Source organism: Leptodactylus fuscus, chromosome 3 (genome assembly GCF_031893055.1).
Source record: "Leptodactylus fuscus isolate aLepFus1 chromosome 3, aLepFus1.hap2, whole genome shotgun sequence".
Taxonomy (NCBI): Eukaryota; Metazoa; Chordata; class Amphibia; order Anura; family Leptodactylidae; genus Leptodactylus; species Leptodactylus fuscus.
This window is the reverse complement of record NC_134267.1, coordinates 207,611,849-207,634,807: the sequence shown is the minus strand read 5'-3', so window position 1 is coordinate 207,634,807 and position 22,959 is coordinate 207,611,849. Positions and strand designations below refer to the sequence as shown.

General features: G+C 44.4%; 1 protein-coding gene across 2 annotated transcripts in view; it reads right to left on the bottom strand.

The window, feature by feature from the left end:
* TRAPPC12 (trafficking protein particle complex subunit 12) overlaps positions 1-22,959 on the bottom strand; it is an 80,365-nt gene that overhangs the window by 13,067 nt on the left and 44,339 nt on the right. For both annotated transcript variants that reach the window (XM_075269110.1, XM_075269111.1), the window contains exon 8: positions 8,277-8,350. In XM_075269110.1, coding sequence (XP_075125211.1) covers positions 8,277-8,350 — 74 coding nt within the window. The remainder of the gene's footprint in view (positions 1-8,276; positions 8,351-22,959) is intronic.

The following is a 22,959-nucleotide window of genomic DNA, read 5'->3' as shown; positions in this document are numbered from 1 at the left end:
GGATCATTGTCATTTCAACCCTCCTTTTTCCATAGAGTTCTGTGTATAAGGCTGGCTATTGAGTCAAGTATTATGTAGATAAGATTGAAGATAAGGAGCAAGAGAACAGCTTAAAGGGATTCTACCATTAAAACACATTTTTTTCTCGTTGACATGTAGGAATAGCCTAGAGCCAGGAAGATGTCTGATTACTGTGTTGTGACTATAATGAGCTGTGCACCTGTGTGTTCATCACATGACCATGGACTGTATATCACATGACCATGGACTGTATATCACATGACCAAGGACTGTATATCACATGACCATGGACTGTATATCACATGACCAAGGACTGTATATCACATGACCATGGGCTGTATATCACATGACCATGGACTGTATATCACATGACCAAGGACTGTATATCAATCACATGACCAAGGACTGTATATCACATGGACTGTATATCACACGACCATGGGCTGTATATCACACGACCATGGGCTGTATATCACACGACCATGGGCTGTATATCACACGACCATGGGCTGTATATCACACGACCATGGGCTGTATATCACACGACCATGGGCTGTATATCACACGACCATGGGCTGTATATCACACGACCATGGGCTGTGTATCACACGACCATGGGCTGTGTATCACACGACCATGGGCTGTGTATCACACGACCATGGGCTGTGTATCACACGACCATGGGCTGTGTATCACACGACCATGGGCTGTGTATCACACGACCATGGGCTGTGTATCACACGACCATGGACTGTGTATCACACGACCATGGACTGTGTATCACACGACCATGGACTGTGTATCACACGACCATGGACTGTGTATCACACGACCATGGACTGTGTATCACACGACCATGGACTGTGTATCACACGACCATGGACTGTGTATCACACGACCATGGACTGTGTATCACACGACCATGGACTGTGTATCACACGACCATGGACTGTGTATCACACGACCATGGACTGTGTATCACACGACCATGGACTGTGTATCACACGACCATGGACTGTGTATCACACGACCATGGACTGTGTATCACACGACCATGGACTGTGTATCACACGACCATGGACTGTGTATCACATGACCATGCACTGATTTTATTGACTGGAAGTAAACAGTAAATGACAGCAAGCAGAGATCTAGAAAACCATGAGGAATGTATACAGAAAGTATATTGGAAAACTGTAAAACTTTTCATTGCACAAATAACATTTTTTTTCTGGAACTGGACAACCCCATTAAAGGGTACGATCTCCAAGTCTATTTCTATTACTCAAAATTTCCTTGTCCAATACAACTTCCATACAGCTATTGATAGTAAGTCCTGCAGAGCTGTTGTGTGTTCTTACTACGCAGGGTTACACTAGGCTGCCGTGGAGAATTTCCAAATCTAAAGTGTTGGATGAACACATTCAGTGCTAATAAACCATTTCAGCCCATCATGGACTGCAAAGCTGCAATAAGACTAATGACCTCTAGATGGCAGCAAACTGCACAAGTTCACTTGCAATCCATATTTGCCCAGACAACAAAAGCATCCACATAGACCTGCAATTGTCAGGAAATACTTTCAACTAAACACACCTTGACTATCACATTATACCAGGTCCGACGTGAAAAAAAAAAATTAAAACACATAAAACGCGGCCCAGATAGAGATTACCTGGACCAATTAGTTCTCAATTAAAAATCCATGAATCCCTAGCAGTGAAGGTGGTTGTCAGACAGCGCCCTGACCCGCCGATATAGAACTGAGTGGCCATGTGAAAAGGTCACAAAGGAAAAAAAAAGTGGAATTTCAAATAGTGTTCTCCATAAAGACTGCAAAAATGTGATGAACCCCTTGGCCTATAGTGAGCGGAGAGCTGGGTCACTGAGGGATGGCAAAGCAAAGAAGAGGAAAACTGTTCCATATAGTAGATACACATCGGTATAGGGGCACAGACAAATACATATGTCCCTATACCAGTGCATAGGTAATTTTTATGTCCATATACCAATGCACGTGTATTTGCGCATGTCCCTATACTGAAGCATGTGTATTTGTGTGCGCCTTTATACCAATGCATACGTATTTGTGTATGTACCTATATACCAATGTATATGCATTTGTGTGCACCTGTATACCAATGTATATGTATTGGTTTATGCTACTATACTGATGGATATTGATGTGTATACCCCTTTACAGATTCAGATAAAAAACATTGGGAAGAATTTATTAAGGTTGGCGCTTGCACCCCGGGGGACTGGCGTAGATTTCTCTTGCCAGTTTTCTGGTGTTGGTTATAGTAAACAACCCCCCTTGTCCGCTGCCCACCCCTCTGAAAAGTGTTGAGCAGGCTGGAGAATGCTAAAAGTGGCACATTTTTTGGTGCATGGTGTTACAGGGGACTTTCTGTATTTTCGTGGGCAGCCAGATTCTAGCTTCAGTACGTTGTCCATACTGATATCAATGCAGTTAATGACTGGCTGTCATAGTCATGTGTCACCTATAACACGCCGTCACTAAGGCCTAGTGTACAAAGTCAGGACCCATTGTAGCTGTGGCATGAAATTTACATGCAGGTATGAAAAACCTGGAGAACGGGGCAACATGGTGGCTCAGTGGTTAGCACTGCAGCCTTGAAGCGCTGGAGTCCTGGGTTTGAATCCCACCAGGAACAACATCTGCAAGGAGTTTGTATGTTCTCCCCGTGTTTGTATGGGTTTCCTCCCATTCTACAAAGGCATACTGATAGGAAAATATATATATATACACATTGTGATCCCTGTATGGGGCTCACAATCTACATTAAAGGAAAAAAAAAGAAAAACCTGTAGAACGTCTATCGGCCAAGGTTCCACATTATGTAAACACTGCACTTACAGTACCAGCAAACTAAATCAGATTTTATTTGATCTCATCCTCACTACAAAAAAAAAAACACCCCCCCCCAAAAAAAAACAAAACAAAACAAAACACTGTAAAAAATGCAGAATATTAAAATTGCAAAATGCTGTGTTCTCTGCATAGACTTTCATGGGGATGTGCAAAAATGCGAAATGCAGCAAACGAACTATGAAAAACGCAAGGCCTTGCCCTGTATTTTTTTGCTGTAATTTGCTACTCAGGGCCTAGGTCTTAAGCAGCTTTCTGTATAGGGGTGTGATCCAGCGCTGTTTTGGGGATGCTGTGATCTCACAATTTGGCCCTTACGCTTGCTCATTTTCCTGCTTCCAACACCTCACCCTCAAGAACTGCCTGTGCGCTTGCTGTCTAATATGCCTTGACCGATGCCATTGTCAGGAGGTAAGTCAATGATATTCACTTCCCCAGGTTTTTATGTTATGGCTGACGGGTGCTAACATACGTTGCTAGTTTCAGTCCTGAAATGTAAAATGGGACTCCCCATGGTCCGTCTAAGGGTCCGTTCACACGGAGTAAATACGCGCTCATTTTGGCAAAATACACGTGTAAAAATAAGTCTCCCATTGACTTCAATGACATTTTTTTACACGTCAAAATACACGTGTAAAATGTCATTGAAATCAATGGAAGTCTTATTTTTACATGTGTATTCTTTACACGAGTGTTTTGCCAAAATGAACGCGCGTTTACTCCATGTGGATGGACCCTTCCCCATACTTGCACCCAACCTTGGCTCGGTAGTAGTGGACGGGGACAGGGTTGGGGATGTTACATCAATAATATGCAGCCCTATATACCTGTGTGAGGCTGGCGTACGAGCAGGTTATTTTCTATCTTGTCTTGTACTTTTCAATACCTGTAAATCCTCCGAGTAACAATGTGAGTAATTTGGTTTAGCCACTAATACCCCGGCCTTCCATAAATACTACTCTATGAACCTCTATTATCCAGGGTCAACATATTATATAAGCCACCAATTTACATGACAACACTCGGCTCTTGTATCACAGACGTCATAATCCTGATCACAAGGGAGATGAGATTATAGCCATTAACCCTTATATTCCAAGGGAAAGACTCCAAAAACGTATCCAAGTCTGTAAAGCTAGATAAGTACTAAAAAAGAGCAATAATAAAATGAGAATCGCATCTCCGGTGGGTTTCCTATATCTTCCCCATGTCCCCGGCCACCTGACTCTGTTACCACAGGCGGAGGAGGGAAAACCATTCTAGTCCTTTTCTAACCGTAAATCACATGACCATGGTCAGAGTTTTATCCTCCAGAAGTAACAGAATGAGCGATAACAAGCAGAGATCTAGAAAACCGTGAGGAATTGATACAGAAAGTATATTGGAAAATTGTATATCTTATTATTGTACATTTGTTTGTTAATATTGGTCTGAAAGTGGCCAACCCCTTTAATAACTATGTTAGATATATAGATAGATATATCTCATTTGCCAACTGAAACCGATATCCGGGGGCTTGGTTTATACTTCCTGTCAGAGTTTCCGGCCTGGTTCCAACTCAGGGTCATGTGATTGGAACCAAGTCAACTCATCTTCTCCCTCCTCTCCATGTTCAGTGTGTATTAGGCCCAGTTCACATCTGCGTTTGGGTTTCCATTCGGGGAGTCTGCTTAGGGACCCCTTGAACAGAAACCTATGTGCATAGAAAAGTGGACTTCATAGATTATAATGGGGTCCATGTGGTTTCCGTTCAGTTTCCACATGAAACATGCAGAGAGAAAAGTGCTGCTTGCAGGACTTTTCTCTCTGCACGATTCATGTGGACACCATTACAGTCTATGGGGTCCGTGTGGTTTCTTAGCTTTTTAATGCGCATAGGTTTCCGTTCAGGGGTCTCCAAGTGGACTCCACCAATGGAATCCCAAACACAGATGTGAACCAGACCTCAGCCAGCTACTAAACATAAGCAAAGTCCCCAAATAACCCATTGAAACGCCATCACAAGTTATACTCCATATATAAATGGCTTTAACAGACTTGCTTATTGAAGCGTCTAAGGGGTGGAGCTTGAGAGGTTTGACCAATCATATTTATTGTTGCTCAATAGGTAACATGACAGGCCAGTCAGATATCAGCATATATGGCATCTTAGGGGCCAATCACGTCATGTTTATACCATCACTTTAATTACCATAACCCATTCAAAGCTAAGGCCCCGCATAGCAGGGCGCAGCAGAAAAGCGTAGTGGGGGAAAAACGCGTTGGCCACGCATCCTAGTTTATCCACCAGCACTTTTCACAAAAATTCTGCACATTTTTCCTCTGCAGACTTTCTGCTTCTATAGGGAAGCCATTGGCGTTTCCATAGGTATAATTGACATGCTGGGATTTCCAAAAGTGCAACAGTTTTGGAAATCGCAGTGTTTTCGTTGCACATATTTTTCCGCAGTGTGCAGATGGGATTCGCTAAAATCCCATTCACTATGCAGTGACTGTAAAATGTTGGGGCTTCTACACTGGGGCCTATGGGATGCAACAAAAAAAAAAAGTTACTAAAAAGCAGATGGTCATCATTTATATAGAATCAATGTTAATAAAGTTATATACCATGACCCTCTCCTCCTCTCCAAACAGATAATAGAAACGTGATGTGAAGGGCATCTTTGGGTAAGCTAACGGAAGAATCTGGCGCTAATTTCAGATTCCGCCTCCCATTGTTTTTTATAGGAGACAAAGATCGGAGCAAGAGGCTGAAAACATAAGTGTCCTGCGCCATCTTGTCGCAGAGTCCGTGGCGTGAAACACCTCACTTTCATGTCGGAAATCCGAAACTCTAGTTGTGTAGCAACCAGTCACAGGACCACGTCCACATCTCACAGTGATCTTGAAAAATGAAATCTGCGCTGTGATTGGTTGCGATGGACTACAAAAACTGTTCCTTTTATACAGTTATCTCAAACCTGCCCCTTCTAAAAGGGGAAGAGCCTGTGATAATATTCATAGGCAGCTATTCTGATGGGTAACACAGAGGGAGGGGGCGATACCTTTGGGAGGAAATTAAAGAACAAAGCTCAAAATACAGTCGTCATTACTGTAATGTTTGGCCCCAAAAGCGAATTTTGATAGCAGGTGCCATCAGTGACCATCCAACAAGAGCAACCAATAATCCCCTCCTCTAGTATACATATGGCATTACCACAGATGGCCAGTAGAGGTCAGGACTGGCTGTAGGTTTTAGGACGCATGTGAAAAGGCAAAGGCTGGCAGTCTCGAGGAACTCGGGCCTAAATACTAGGAAGGGGAATATGCACGGGACTGTCTAGTAGATGAAGACTTTATGAGGAGAATGGGCACTAGGATACAACATACCTATAAAAGGAGTAGGAAAGGCTGGAGACGTATATACGGTACATATTATCTATCACATATACATGTAACACATATTTTATTAAATATCTCATAATACTTACCTGAAGACAGAAAAAAAAAATTATTATTTTAATAAATATTAGAATTATTTTCTCTAGTTTTGCACTTAGTACCTATGCAGGGTGCTGGTAGTCACCTGGAAAGGAACAGCCCTGGTTGCTAGTTAACCAGATAAGTGCAATTGTAAACTATATTAGGGAGAGAGAACATTAAAGTCTCAGTTGCATGGTGCCCTATGTCACTACTTTTTTCAGTGCTGTATTTTGCACTAAATTTTGCTCACCAAGTTTTTGGGAACATCAAATTATCATTTTGTTTTGAGACCACACTGATGGTAGTGACTTGGGAAAAGGAATAAGACTGGGGCCACACACTGCGTTTTGTTGCTATTCTTGCACTAAAGCCAGAAGTGAATTTAGCAGAATGGGAGAAGGGTCTCCATTATTTTTCCCAATTGTTTTGAGATCACTCAGCAAAAATACATAGCAAAATCTGCAATGTGTAGCCTCAGCCTAAGGTTAGGCCCCTTGCAGTGAACCGCAGCTTTAAAAAAAAAAAAAAAAAAAAAAAACGCTGCAGGGAAAAAACAGTTTTTCCCCACAGTGCGTGGATGAGATTAACCAAAATCTTATTCAATTTGCTGGTACTGTACAGTTTTTCTCGCAGCACACTTCTCCCCCCCAAAAAAGCTGTGTTTCCACAACCTTAACCTAGGACTGGTTTCACACATCCAGGTTTTTGTCCAGTTTTTGATGCTATTTTTGACCCAACACCAGAAATGTTGTCTATCAGGAGAAGTATGAGCCCTTTCTTTACATTTCCCACTCCTTTTGTATCAACTCATGGCTTCACAGCAAAAATCTGCATGAAAACCAGTCCAATGCCCCTTTCACACCAGCACTTGTTCAGTTTCTGCATTCCGCTGGATTTCCATCTTCTGCCCTGGTGAAACTGGGCAGGGGACGGAAACATGGTGGTCAGTTTTAAAAGCCATTCACTTGAATGGGTTTGCAAAGGTGACCGCCTGTGTGCATCTTCTGCCTGTCCGCGGGGAAACCATTTTTTTTTTTAGCCGGACACAAAGTCGGACATGCAGAACTTTGTGTCCAGCTAAAAAAAAAAAAAAAGTTTCCTCGGGGACAGGCAGAAGACGCACAAGGGTGGTCACTTTTGCAAACCCAGTCAAGTGAATGGCTTTTAAAACTGACCACCATGTTTCCATCCTCTGTCCAGTTACGCCAGGGCAGAATGCACAAACTGGACAATGAGTGCAAGTGTGAAAGCCCCCTAAGGCCGAGCCACTTTTTTTTTTTTTTTTTTTAAGAACAGATTTTGTTGTGTTTTTTGGAGCCAAAGCCCAGAGTGGATTGAGCAAAATGTAGAAGTATAAGAACTTCCTAGATATGCCCCATTCCTTTTGTAGCCATTCTCGGCTTAGGCTCCAAACACAACAATAAAAAAGTTGCTTTTCCACAACGTGGTCCACATGTTGCAGAAAACCTACATCTTTTGGTGCAGATTCTGTTGCATTTTTTGGGCCAATTATATATAAAAACTATAGAATAATTCACTCATATGTTCCCATCCTGGTAAATCCTCTCCTGGCCTTGACTTGCAGCAAAATCTGCATTGAAAAAAATGTAGCTTTTCTGCAACGTGTGGCCACAGCCTAAAAGGGGCAAAAGATAAAGGCAATATATAAATAGATCTATAAAACTAGAGAAAACCAAGCAAACAATCAGTATAAGAGGTGAAAAAATAAGCAGCAATAATATGCAACATAATGAAAATAAAAAATTTAAAAATTCATAGAATAATCCATGTAAAGGAGTGCGGTTTCTCCATATTCCCAATATGTGCTGCCAGACGGCATACGCTTGGCATTCTTCTCCGGTATATACGGTAACTCTGCAGTTTGCTGCCGCCCACGTACCTTCATCATTAGCAGACAGTTTGCCATGGAGTACATCACCCGGCCCAGACGTGACCTCCACAGCTGAACAGAGGCTGCAAAATAAGATCAGCTCGTGAATGTGCACAAATAAATTAGAGGTTCTTTCTAGCCATCAATCATTGGTCCTATGAATTCTGATTTATAAGATCCCCCTTGTTAACACTGCTGGGTTTCAGGCTAGAATTTTTAATACTCTGTAGGCTGCGAGTCAAGACAAAAGGAGAAAGAGAGAGAGAGAGAGAAGGGAAAAAAAAAGAAAAAATATAACGCTCATGTTTTTTTTTTTTCCACCCCGTTTTTCACTGAGGGACTGGCTCGAATAGTTCACGGATTAGGAAGTCTGCATAAATGATGCAGCCATGCAAAACCATCAGCAACCTTCCCGGCTTCCTCGCTGAAATGCTAATTATAATGACAAAAATTTCAGTGTCGTAAAAACCATTAACATGCATATAAGGAAGCGTGCACCAGATGATATTAGAGGCAAACAGGAGATGTGGATGCTGGTGGCATTTCGGAATTATTGTAATGCCTGCGCAGACAGAGATGGGGGCGTCTGAGCCATATAGTTGTCAGCTTTTGGCAGCGTGAAACCCAAGAGAAACCGCTGAGCTCAACTACATCCCCCTATTGTTCTGTAGCTGGCAGCCTACATAGAGCTAAGCATCTGCCAATGTTACGAGATCAAAGAGGCTCACTAATCTTCTTGGTGCTGATGGGACCAGCAACGAACTGGTGCACGAGATTACAGCACATCCTCCAGCCCAGCGATCTGCACATACCTTCACCCCGCACCGCAGGATCTCTCATTAGACTGGAAGCTCTTGGGGCGAGACCACTTCCAATGTCATCTTGCTTGGATCACCAGTTATCATTGTTATGTATTATATATATATATATATATATATATATATATATATATATATATATATATATACACATATACACACACACATACATATATACACACACATACTATATATTATCTGTCTATCTGTCCACAGACACACACACACACACACATTGGAATGGAGCATCGTAAGACCCTTGGGGCTGCACATTCGGTTGTTTGCATACAGCCTAGGGCATCATGACCCATTCACCTCTATGACCCCATACACACACCCATGTATTATCACAGGACAGTGTATAAGGCAATGTGCCTGAGGCAAAGCTCCATCCAGGTTCTATATCAGGCCAGCAGTCACTAGATGAAGTGAATGGGTCTGTGGCAGCACACGGACATCATTCACTAAAATGAACCCCCCTTTGTCCCCGCTCCCACATTACCCCACATGATATGAGGCCATCTCAGGCTAACTTTATATGTCCAGGCACCATCCACAAGTTAAAGGACATGACTGGTAATGGCTCATACAGTTTTATGTTTGTGTAATGACAGTCACCTCTATTACAGAATTGTCTGACCTTTGTATAAGCAATGGCGCCCCTGCTACCTCTTGTGTCATCCCCTCTATCTCATAGATTGTAAGCTCTTGTGAGCAGGGCCCTCAGTCCCATTGTGTGAAATGACTTTCGTTGTAATGTATCTTTCTGTCTGTACTTGAACCCTACAAATTGTACAGCGCTGCGGAATACGTTGGCGCTATATAAATAAAATGTATTATATTATTATTATGTGCCGTCAGTACCATTTTACCCTGGCCCAGGCATATACGTACTGTTATCTGCAGCATATATAAGACTTATAGAATCTTTTTATATACTTATAAGCTATTAAAAACATAAATGCAACATAATAATAGAGAAGAATTGCATTTGCCTTCCTACCAATGGTTACAACAACTACCATCTGTAATGCACTTTATCTCACAATAGTCCGGTTGTTAACTAAACAGGATTTTGCTATGTTCTGTGTATGGCGAGGGTCTTATTCTCCTCAAATGTGAAACGGAAGAGATACATTTAGAGTCTGCGATGGAACCTATAGGTAAAAAGTCACAGTTCTTATATTATAATGGTTGTTTCCTACCGCTGCTGGACCAGACTGTTATACATACCCAGGTAAGGCTCAGTGTCTCCATATCTGCAGCCGTATCTCATAATGCAGGTTAGAAATATAACTTACTGTTCCAAGGGGGTCCCAGTGCTCATGAAAACCAGGGGTCATGCCTGCACACTACTGCTCCGTATACTCTTTATGGAACTTATGGCGGTAGCTATAGAGTATAGCACTTGGCTTTGCCAGCCTTATAGATTTTGAGCAAGCCTGACCAGCTCGCAATTTAACCACCGACATTGCTCCCCCCTTCTTGTGATCCTTGGGGGGACCCAGAGGCCACAAACAATAAGGCAATAGCCGTGTCTGATTACAATCGCACTCTGACGAATGACCTGATATATAATACATGGCCAAAAATATTATCCATGATATATACTTGTTTGACATCTGCTTTCAAACCCACAAGAATTAAAGGGGATTTCGGGGATTTCCAGGACTTTTTAATGGATGATCCAACCTTAGGATAGGTCATCATTTGAAGATCTGGCTGGGTTCGACCCCCGGGACCCCCATGTTCAGCTGTTTAAACCATTAGCAGTGTCCCTCTAAGGGTGCATGCACACTACGTAACGCCGGGCGTGTATGAGAGCCGTACACGCCGGCATTACAGCAGGGCTGCCGAACACTTCCCATTCACTTCAATGGGAGCGCTCGTAAACGCCGCTGTTACGAGCGCTCCCATTGAAGTGAATGGGAAGTGTTCGGCAGTCTGCTGTAATGCCGGTGTGTACGGCTCTCATACACGCCCGGCGTTACGTAGTGTGCATGCACCCTAAGCTCCACTTCTGATTCACTGGCCATGACATATCACATTTAAGTGAATGGGCTGAGCTGCGTCCTGATCAGACGGGGGCATCGGTGTCAGACCCCTGCCCATCTTTAACTGATGACCTATCCCATCTTAGTAGCTTCCTGTATTGTCCAAGATATAACAATCCTTGAGCATCTATCTATTCTTTTGACTCCTGTATTTTACCGTTCCCTTATTCGGGTGAATTCACATGGGACAGTTAAAACTGTATAGAAGCTGAACAGGAAAAAATGTAGGTAGGCCCATTACAGAAGGAAATATTCAGGCCACAATATGAAGGATTTTTAGCTCTTGGACTGATCATCATCCAGGGACCAAGAGTCCCAGAATCCTAGTAAGCCGGCCAGGGCCTCAGCGTGGACTAGGGTCCCATATAGAAAGCAGAATTACAGAATGAGGCCATAAACGTGAGGTAAAGCAGCGACTCACAGAATCATAGATGACAATATTCAGTCTGGGACATATGGCCAACATGCAGACTGAATGTGTCCAGCTCAAAAAGACATACATGGTGATGTGGTTCACAGCTGGGTGCGGTGGAGAATTTAGCTGGGCCTTGGAATAAGGTTTCTGCTGAGGCAAGCCGCCTCTCAGCCACGGGCAAATCATTAGATTCTTTATCCAAACAAACTGTTCACATTATTCTATTACCAGAGCGGACCCCAAAGTGATTGCTAGTGTTTTTGTGTTGCTCCGGTGCAGGGACCCCCACAGATCCTGAGAATGAAGGGACTGCAGCCCGGCTCCAATAATGTGACAAGGGCAGATGCGTTCTCTGTACAGTGGGGTGGGTGAGAACAGATCCAGCACTACAACCCCATCATTCTCAGAATAGGTGGGGTCCTAACTACACATAAAGTGATCGGACTATGCCATGGCTATTCTCTCTGTAGGATTTACCCCTTTAATGCTGAGGCCACCAGTTGGACAAAAGAGTTTATCTTTTTTTTTTTTCTTTCTGCAGATTTTGTAAAAAAAAAAAAAAATATTTTTAGCTCTTACACTACTCTCCTCTGCTTAATCCGCTCTTGGCTTTGGCTCTAAAGAAAAAAAAAAAAACAAAACGCAAAATCTGCAGCAAAAAACCTCAGATTTTCCACAATGTGAGGCCTCAGTCTAAGGTGGAGTTCAGATGGAGTATTTTGGATTGGAATTTGACACAGGGCGGCCTCAGGTTTCCGGTCCAAAATACGGGGCAGCTGCGATTGGATGTAGTGAACCGGCATCCAGTCACAGCACTGAGATCCGGATTAGGCCCAAATGAATTGGCCTAGTCGGGAGTGTCTTCAGGAGGATTCACGAGACGACTCTACCTGAAGAATGAGAATGTCCAGTTTTTTTTGTTCCTGAAAAAAGAACTGACCGTTGAGGCAGAAACGGCCTCAAAATCCTGACCAAAATACCCCGTGTGGGCCAACATGGTGGCTCAATGGTTAGCACTGCAGCCTTGCAGCGCTGAAGTCCTGGGTTCGTATCCCACCAGGAACTACATATGCAAGGAGTTTGTATGTTCTCCCCATGTTTGTGTGGATTTCCTCCCATTCTACAAAGACATACTGATAGGAAAAAAGAAATACATACATTATGAGCCCTATATGGGTCTCACAATCTACATAAAAAACAAACATACAAACAAAAAACCCCATGTGAACTCAGCCTAAGGGTTAGTTCACCTGGGTTTTTTTGGACCACCTCAGGTTCCAGTCCAAATTATGGCTCCGGATTAGGCCCAATGAATGGGCCTAGTGGGGAGGAGGGAGTATCTCCAGGCCGAATCGCGAGGTGAAACGGCCTGAAGAATGAGCACCTCGCTTCTGACTGGCTACCACGGATTTCGATAGGAGCTGTCTTTTTGGTCAGGATTTTGAGGCAGACACGACCTCAAAATCCTGACCAAAAAACTCTGTGTGAACTTACCCGTATACTATAAAACAACATAAGAGGAGGCCAACATTTTTATTACTAGGTGCTCCAACCCCTAAGACCCTTGTTGAATAATACAATGAAGGGGTCACAGCATTTTCTGCAAGTGCTGCATCTTTATGGCAGTAGATGATGGGTGCCGGTGGCCATGGCTGGTATTACAGCACTGACCTAATCAGGTGGGCTCTGCAGCCCCATAACTGTGCTAACCGGGAGGGGTCCCAGTGGTCAGACAAGCACTGAGCAAACCATCGTGGCCTACACTAAGGTAAAAACAGCCATTTTCCACGTAAATACCTTTCAAAGAAATATGGTAATGGCTGGTCAGACCGCACAACATAGTGTGACATGTAAAATAATAAGAACAGAAGGCCAAATGAATGTAAAAAATGATAAAGTCAATTAATTCACAGGTCAAAATGTGTAAAATATTTCAGCGTCTGGCCTGCAAACCTGATTTGCATTCAATAAACGCCCCGTCCACTGGAGACCCCGTACAAATAAGAGACGGTTTACCGCCATATCTATACACACCATAGAAACTAGATCTTCCCATTGACTGTCTAACCGGCTTCATGTCAATCACGGTTAATTACTCGCAGCACATCTGCACTATTCTCTACTAAAATATCCCCCTATGTATTCACCTCCTTTCTCAGGCTGGCAGTGAATGAGGCATGTAGCGGTCAGAAGGCACCCCGCCACCGGCTATGTCTAGACACTAGCTTATATCTGGAGTCAGGGCCGCGTGCACATTCCAGGTGCAGGTGTCTACAAGTAATTGCAAGTGTGACTCTTATCAAATGTTCTCAGGCAACGCTGTCACTTCGCCTTTTCCTCTATTTCTACCTTCCCGGAAGGATCCAGGCAGCGCTTTAACTCCTCCGCTGCCTGATAAAACGCAGATGCTACGTCTGACAATGGCAGGGATAGGCTCCATTCACACTGCTGTACTGCAGCTCTGTTTAAGAGTCATAGATTTAGCGTCAGGGGATTAAAGGAACACTAAACCTGGACGTGAGTGACAGTCGTAAACAAGAGATACAGTTGTCAATCTGCAGGATATTGGCACAGTCGTGGGGTAATGTCCTGCTGGTTTCCACCATCTTCAACTGGTAGGCAGCAAGAGGGTAGGATTTAAAGGGGTTGTCCATGAACTACCCATGAGCAGCCGGGGTCAATGTAAAACAAAAAATAGACAAGAAAAAAGTCATACTCGCGTCTTCCGAAGTTCCATTACATAGTCCTAGTCCTATGTCCCTCCCTTGCCAGGAGGCTCACATGAGCGCTGAGACCAAGCAGTGGCCTTAGCAGTCGCTGGTGAGGAATCGGTGACATATCTGAGTCATGTCACTGTTTCTTTACCACTGACTGCTGTGACCCATAATTGGTCTCAGCCATTATGTGAACCTCTTGGGGTAAGTTCACACGGGGTTTTTTGGACCGGAACCTGAGGTGGAGGCCGCCTCAGGTTCCAGTCCAAAATATAGGTAGCTGCGACTGGATCCCGGTGCAGTGCATTGGCATCCAGTCGCGCTCTCCCTTCCAGATTAGGCCCAAATGAATGAGCCTAGTCTGGAGGGAGTGTCTTCAGGCGAATGTTATGAGGTGACTCCGCCTGAAGAATGAGCATGTCACTTCTTTTTTCCGGGAGCTGGAACAAGCGGATGCCGGAAAAAAGAACTGACCAGCTCTTTTTGGTCAGGATTTTGAGGCGGATACGGCATCAAAATCCTGACCCAAAAAACGCATGTGAACTTACCCTTAGTTTTTAGTCAAGCACAGGAGGAAAAGGGGAATGGGGCTATACAATGGAACACCAGGACACGTGAGGTCCCTGGACAACCCCTTTAAACTTTCATCCTACTACAGAAAGGACACAGCATGGAGGCTCCTGTTACAGTCAGTCACAGTACTGTAAGGAGAAGGGGGAACAAGGCTGATCTTTTAGGACACATTAGACTTAGTCCCTTTAAGGGTTACCCTAGGGGTCAGGGCTAGCCGGAAAGTATCGTATGTGATTGACAGGCGGGACAGGAGAACAAAGTGTAAAATAGACCTGAGGGCGCTGCCATTGGTCCAAATAACTAATTTGCATTTTGACATACACAGAAATATCTCCCTGACTCACAAGGTGAAACACCATGTGATTTGGGTGACCCTGACTTATCTGTCTGCAGGGCTGGGCTGATATCCTGGGATTTGCTGACAGACTCATTTTGAAGAATTACGCACTTCTTCACTCCAGCTCCCAGGGGATCAAGACTGGCGTGTGTAATGCCAGTCTCCATAAATCCAAGTTGTGATTTGCAGCCGTAACATGGAGAATACAGAAAAATCAAATGTATTTCAATGTATACTCCTTCACCACAACTATACAGCGTACGCAGGGCCTTACAATGCTGCAGGTTGCAGCGCCAATGCTAAAAGCTCATGACAGAGAGACTGGAAATTGAAATGACAGAGACAAAGTGGCGTATTATTTCATAGCATAAAATGAAAAAAATGACATCATTAACGGCAGCGTGCTAAAAATCAATGGAAATCTCAAGTGTGCGCTTGACAGCGAGGAGGAAGAACTCTAACAGCATCGATTTTAAATCTACGGAGAGAGAAAAGAGCGGTCTGGAAACGTCCGAGTATTATGCAGAGAAAGCCGTTTCACAGCCATCAGCTCGGAGCCAGCCAAGTGTGCCGTGATGTGTCTGAGAGGTTCTGCTCTCAGCTGCCCCCTCCTTCAGCGTGACCTTCCCATCACAGCGTCTCCCTGCAAAATGTCCCTGTCTCACCAGAAGACGCTCCACCACTTCAAGCATGCTCCTAATTAGGCCTAGAGAAGAGGAATAGCCGATGTGGAGCAGCCAGCGTGCCAGCCACACATCAACAGCCGCTATTAGGAGGAGGGATTTCTGCCAGCTCCACACATTCCCTCCATTGTTCTGTAAAACACACAGGTACGCTGCAAACAATGGCCAAATTAACAGGGATTCTCTGGGATTTTATCAATAGAGCGCTAGAAATAACCAAAGTCCTAGTCCAATCCAGTGCGATAGAGGTCATTCAGCACTGCAGAGGTTAACAGGGAATTCTTTATGGATGGAACGTCCAATGACAAGAGACAATATTCTTATGTAGTCTGTATGATTCTATCTATCTCGTCTGAGTAATCTAGTTCTCCCCTGACAATCCATCAGATAGAACACGAAGGCCTCATGCACATGACTGTAGATCCGATCTGCAACTGCAAATTAAAGTATGGACCCGCATGTTTTGCAGTCTTGTCATAGAGGAGGACAGTAAATTATAAAGCACATCCTATTTTTTTGTCTGCATTTGCAGAACAGACCATGGTAGAGGATCATACAAGTTTTTTGGCAGATCCGGAATTGTGGATGAAACACTGACAGGTTTTTTTACGGATCTATATTTGCAGACAGTAGAACCTGTATGGTCATGTGCATGCAGCTTAAATGGATTTCAAGTTCCATAAAAATGGAGGGGTACTGACTACTGGTACCCTTGATGATCGCTGTCCAAATGGTCCATGGTGTTCCAGCAAGCATAATATCCAATGGCTCTTTATTGAAGAGGTTGTAGCAAGCTTTAAGTTAATCCCTATCAATGGGATAGGGAATAACTTCATGTTCGGTGGTGGTATTACTACTGGGGCCCCCACAATCCTGAGAGTGGGGGTAGGGTTCGCCCATCCTAAAGGAATGACAGGTCAGGCATGCGTCCTTAAAGGGATTATACCATTAAACTACTTTTTTTTCTAATTACCACGTTGGAATAGCCTTAAGAAAGGCTATTCGTCTCCTACCTTTAGACATGGTCTCCGCCGCGCCGTTCCGTAGAAATACCGGTTTTAACCGGTATGCAAATGAGCTCTCCGCAGCAATGAGGGTGGGCCCCAGCGCTGAAAGGCCGATGAGCGCATCGCCATTGCTGCCCAAGAGCTCTTTCCTGCGCCATCTCCTTGTTCTGCAGCAACTCTGCCTCTTCTGGCTTCTCTTGCTCTTGTAGTTCAGGAAACATAGAACATAGTTCTTGTAAACAGGAACATAGAGAGGCCACCCCAAAATGGCCGCCGGCCAGCTTCTGTATTGAACTGCAAGAGCGGCTACCCAAAAATGGCCGCCGGCCGGCTCCTGTATTGAACTGCAAGAGCGGCTATCCACAAATGGCCACCGGCCGGCTCCTGTATTGAACTGCAAGAGCGGCTACCCAAAAATGTCCGGCGGCCATTTTTGGGTAGCCGCTCTTGCAGTTCAATACAGGAGCCGGCCGGTGGTCATTTTGGGGTGGCCTCTCTATGCTCCTGTTTAGAACTACAAGAGCAAGAGAAGCCAGAAGAGGCGGAGTTGCTGCAGAACAAGGAGGCGGCGCAGGATAGAGCTCTCGGGCAACAATGGGAATGCGCTCATCGGCCTTTCAACGCTGGGGCCCGCCCTAATTGCTGCGGAGAGCTCATTTGCATACCGGTTAAAACCGGTATTTCTACGGAACGGCGCGGCGGAGACCACGTCTAAAGATAGGAGACGAATAGCCTTTCTTAAGCCTATTCCAACGTGTTCATTAGAAAAAAAGGTAGATTAATGGTAGAATCCCTTTAATAGAGATGAGCGAACAGTGAAATGTTCGAAGTTCGATTCGAGTAGCCGCTCAATATTCGACTGTTCGATCGAACCCCATTATAGTCTATGGGGAATAAATACTTGTTTAGGGGGAAACCACTATTCGACTCAGGAGAGTCACCAAGTCCACTATGACACCCCAGGAAATTATGCCAACACCCTGCAATGCAACTGGGACAGCAGGGGAAGCATGACTGGGGGCATCTAACATGCCCAAGTCACTGTATTACACCGTATCAGCTTGCGATATGCGGGAGCTGATTTTTTCCCATAGGAATGCATTGACCAGCGTTGACTGGCCGAATGCCATACAGAGTACAACATTCGGACAATCAACGCTGGTTCTGTCGCTGTGAGGAGGCAGAGTCTAAGATCGTACCAGAATGGAGACTGCTGTGGACCGATCTTAGACTCCGCCTCCTCTGGCAGAACCAGCGTTGATTGGCCGAATGCTGTACTCTGTATGTCATTCAGCCAATCAACGCTGGTCAATGCATTCCTATGCCGAGGTGTAGCCGAGGTCAGCTCGACTACACCGGAGATGCAGCTGAGCTGAGCACACGGCCAGCACTGCTACATCGGAGATGTGAACTCTGCTGCATCAAAGATGCGCTGAACACTGCTGCACACTCAGCTCTGCTGCATCAGAGATGTAGCAGAGCTGAGTGTTCGCTGAACCCTGCTGCACACTCAGCTCTGCTGCATCAGTGCATCTCTGATGCAGCAGAGCTGAGTGTGCAGCAGGGTTCACATCTCCGGTGTAGCAGTGCTGGCCGTGCACTCAGCTTGGCTGCATCTCCGGTGAAGTCGAGCTGAGCGCATGGCCAGCACTGCTACATCTCGGCATAGGAATGCAATGACCAGCGTTGATTGGCTGAATGCCATACAGAGTACAGCATTCGGCCAATCAACGCTGGTTCTGCCGGAGGAGGTGGAGTCTAAGATCAGTCCACAGCAGTCTCCATTCTGGTATGATCTTAGACTCCGCCTCCTCAGAGACAAGCCTCCAGCAGAACCAGCGTTGATTGGCTGAATGTTGTACTCTGTATGGCATTCGGCCAATCAATGCTGGTCAATGCATTCTTATGGGAAAAAGTCAGCTCCCGCATATCGCAAGCTGACAGGGATCCCGACCAGATAGAGCCCCAAAGAGCTGGGTGAGTAACATTCCCACCTAAATAAAGGTAATCCCTAGCTAACCCTGCCAGTACATCTTTCCCTGTCTCACAGTCGCATAGTTCACAGTCTCATATGAACCGGATATTAAATCCACTATTCGTATAAATTGGAGGTCACCTGAATTAGCCAGCCAATTACTTATTCCGATTTTTTTTTTCGATGCCTCCGTTGTCGTAGTTCCCGTCCCACCTCCCCTGCACAGTTATTGGTGCAAAAAAAGCGCCAGGGAAGGTGGGAGGGGAATCTAATTTTTAGTGAGTTTGCCACTTGGTGTTCGACTAGAATCGAACATCTCAAACAACCTGATATCCGATCGAACATGTACTCGATCGAACGTTGTTCGCTCATCTCTAGTCCTTAACCTCTAGTCATTCTCAGGAGGTGGCCGGCTACAGGGTTCTCTCCAGCACTCTCCTAGAAAATGAAAGGAGTGGCAGTGACCATCAGAGCAGGGAAACCAGTCCCCCGTTATCAGGAACCAATACCCCATTACTGAATCATGAAATCTCCTATTCTATCAACAACCTCGTACATTCCCTTTAAACCAGGAACCACTGGCTGTGCCTGGTACTATATCTTACTACAGCTTTGTCCTATTGAAGTGAATAAAACAGAGTTTCAGTTGCCTTCACACAGCTGGTGGATGGAGTACAGAGAATCCGACTCCATTAACATAATTTTCATGGCTTACATCAACAGTTTTAGAAAACCGCTTTAAAACCACCTGACCATTATTGCATAGGTTTCCCTTCTGCCACCAAAACACCCCTAAACTGGTAAAGGTATGGACTCCAGAAGACCACTGAAGGTGTCCTTTGGTATCTGGCACCAAGATAATAGCAGTCCTGTAAGTTATTAGGATGGGTCTCCATCTATTGGACTCGCTTTTCCGGTACATCACACAGATTGGACCGTGATTTGAAGGTCAAGTCAACACCTTGACCTAACCACCGAATACCAAGGACACTCCACATAACCTGCCATTTTGGAGATACGCTGACCCAGTTATCTAGCCATTACGATTTTGCCCATGCCAGTCGCACAGACCCTTGTGTCTTTCTATTTTTCCTGCTTCCAGGACCTAATCTTTTAGAAGTGAGTCTTCACGTTACCTGCCTGGTTTTAATGTTATGGCAACAATGTCCCTGCCCCTGAGGATCCACGGACCGCAAAATCAATTTAAAGGGGCTCTATCAGCAAAATTATGCTGTATAAGCCCCACATATGCGTGAATAGCCTTTAAAAAGGCTATTCAGGCACCGCTTAATCTAATTTTAACCCCCCTCCTGTTTTAAAATAAAACTATAAAAACATATATGTAAATCATACCTTAGCGTGCATGCTTGGCAGTGATCCACGGTCCGACGTCATCTTCTGGCACGCCTTCCTCTTCTTTCAGCGGCGCCCTCCGGTCCTGGCTCTTCACCTGATTCATCGTCATCTTCTTCCGGCGGTTCAAATCCGATTGGTTCAAATCCGGCACGTGCGCAGTATCGCTCCCTCCGGAGCTACTGCGCACACTCCAGCGCCATTTTTCTCAATAGCAGTGCGCACGCGCCAGATTTGATCCAATTGGATTTGAACCGCCGGAAGAAGTTGACGATGAAGCCGGGGAAGAGCCAGGACCGGAGGGCGTCGCTGAAAGAAGAAGTAGGCGTGCCAGAAGATGACGTCGGACCGTGGATCACCGCCAAGCATACACGCTAAAGTATGATTTACATATATATTTTTATAGTTTTATTTTAAAATGGGTGGGGGGGTTAAAATAGGCTTAGGAGTGCATATGTGGGGCTCATACAGCATAATTTTGCTGATAGAGCCCCTTTAAATAGCGTTCAGACTAAGCCACCATTTCAAGCTCCAACCCCAACATTAGTCAAAGCGAGAATGTCTTGCAAGTTACATGCTATGTAACAAATTACTAAAAAGGGGAATTAATACCCACTTGCAGCTCCATTTGATTTGGTGCAGATTTAATCCCATATCTTCTGAGTGGTGGGCACATTTTCCAAAGATAACATTTGATTGCTTGGAGTAGCCACTAGGGGAGCTATAACAATTGGTCCTAGGTACATTTTTACCTACAATGAGCATTGGATTTAGTGGGGTTTTTGAATAAAGCAAAGAAAATGTGCAAAGGGAAAAGATTGTAAGATACGCTGTAGCTTGGATAAGACATTGTGAGAAAGGCTTCATTGTTTTTGCAGCACTTTTAGTTTTTATCCTTTTTTTTTTTTTTACGATCGGTGTAATGGATTGCTACAATACAGGAACGACAATTACAACATTAGGTTTTCTGGTATATTGACCAACTCCCAGTTGGTGGAAAACTGAACCTTGTGGCTGCAGAAGATGCACTTGATATAGCTGTAGCTCCTGAGATGTTAATGTAATGAGGATGGGGAATTAGCATGCTGAGAGGGTTATTGGAGTCTGAAAAACAATACGTAAGGAAATTTGGCTAAAGGGGATGGTAGACTAAATGTCTCTCCTGAGGCTGAAGATCCTCTAACTATGTCCCTACTACTGTACAATGTATTCACCCATACATCTTCACCAGGAGATAAGACCGTGGCTTCTTAAAGTGACAAGCTAAAAGTGGTACTTAAGTTATAAACAATGTTTCATACATGACTAGTACAGGTTAATATAAGAAACTTTGTAATGTATCTTATTAAAGAAATCTGTTCTCATCTCCACTTTTCAGACAGTTACTTTCTCCATATTAGTCTATGAAGAGAGTCTAGAAAAGACACTCAAATAATTGCTGCTGTTACACTCTGACTTATGTGTGAGGACTTAGTTACTGCAGGGCAAGCTATTTTATAGTTGGACCATTTTGGCATTCATAAAACTGTAGAACTGCATGGTTAAGTAATGAATGAAAACATTTTTTTTTTTTTACAAGTCACAGTCCTAATAGAGGAGGTGAACATGCAGTCACCTGTATACTAAAGCTCTGCATCTGTCTATTGCGTTCTATACAACGACAGGCCCCTAACTACCACAGCAAACCTCTGGCATTGAATCACTTAGGGTAAAGTTCACACAGAGTTTTTTGGTCAGGATTTTGAGGCTGTATTTGCCTCAAAATCCTGACCAAAAATATGGCTCCCATTGAAATCAATGGGAGTCGCTCGGGAGTTTTTTCAGGGAGCTGGCTTGTTCCGGCTCCCGGAAAAAGAAGAGAGGTGCTCATTCTTCAGGCTGTTTCACCTCGCGATTTGGCCTGAAGACACACCCTCCTCTAGAACTGACCCCACCGATTGTCACCCATTGAAAGCATTGCTTTATTAATACAGGATGCCATGTTTTTGTGATCACTGGTGGTCCCAGCACTCAGACCCCCAGCCATCAGAGAGTTATGTCCTCTAGGAAAACCCCTTTAATAACGCTGCACGTACAGGGAGCTGGTACAGGTACATCTCCCTCTACAGATCCTCTCTCCTAACATTTGTATGCAGATGGAGCTCCGTCCCGCTGTATGATTTAGACTCCAGCCCAGTCGCTAATGCTCAAGTTTCATTCAATAAATCACATCTAAATTAAAATATCTCTTAGGCAGCCTTCCAACCATCAAACGTTCCCTAACATGCAGGAGGCAATTTTCCCAATTAGATAGAAGAGATATTTGGAAGCGGCAAAGCCCCAACCACCCTCCCCCCCTCCTTCCCCATCACCCATCCTGGCATTTAAACTTTACTATGTTCTTAAAGGATGAGTTGTGCAGAATGATTTAAGTGACGGCTGGCCAAACTGGACCTCGGATAGAAGGATGTTTCATAATTTATAACCAAACATCAGAGATATATGCACCGCAGATTTCAATTTTGAAGCTACGCTAAGCCTCTGGTTTACAAGGGGAATACTTGCCTAGAGAATTTATTGACCTTCCATACTTGGCTGACCCAGAACTCATTTTCTGAATCCACAAGTCTTCCAAAATGACTTCCAATCTATTTTGTGACTCTCAGTGGGTGAGACTGTTATTGTAGTTGGCTCTCCGATCTATCATTCTATGTGCCCTCTCTCGTCCCAGCAGTCCATCTGTATTACGCGCTCGCACGGGGGCATGGCACCATATTATAAATG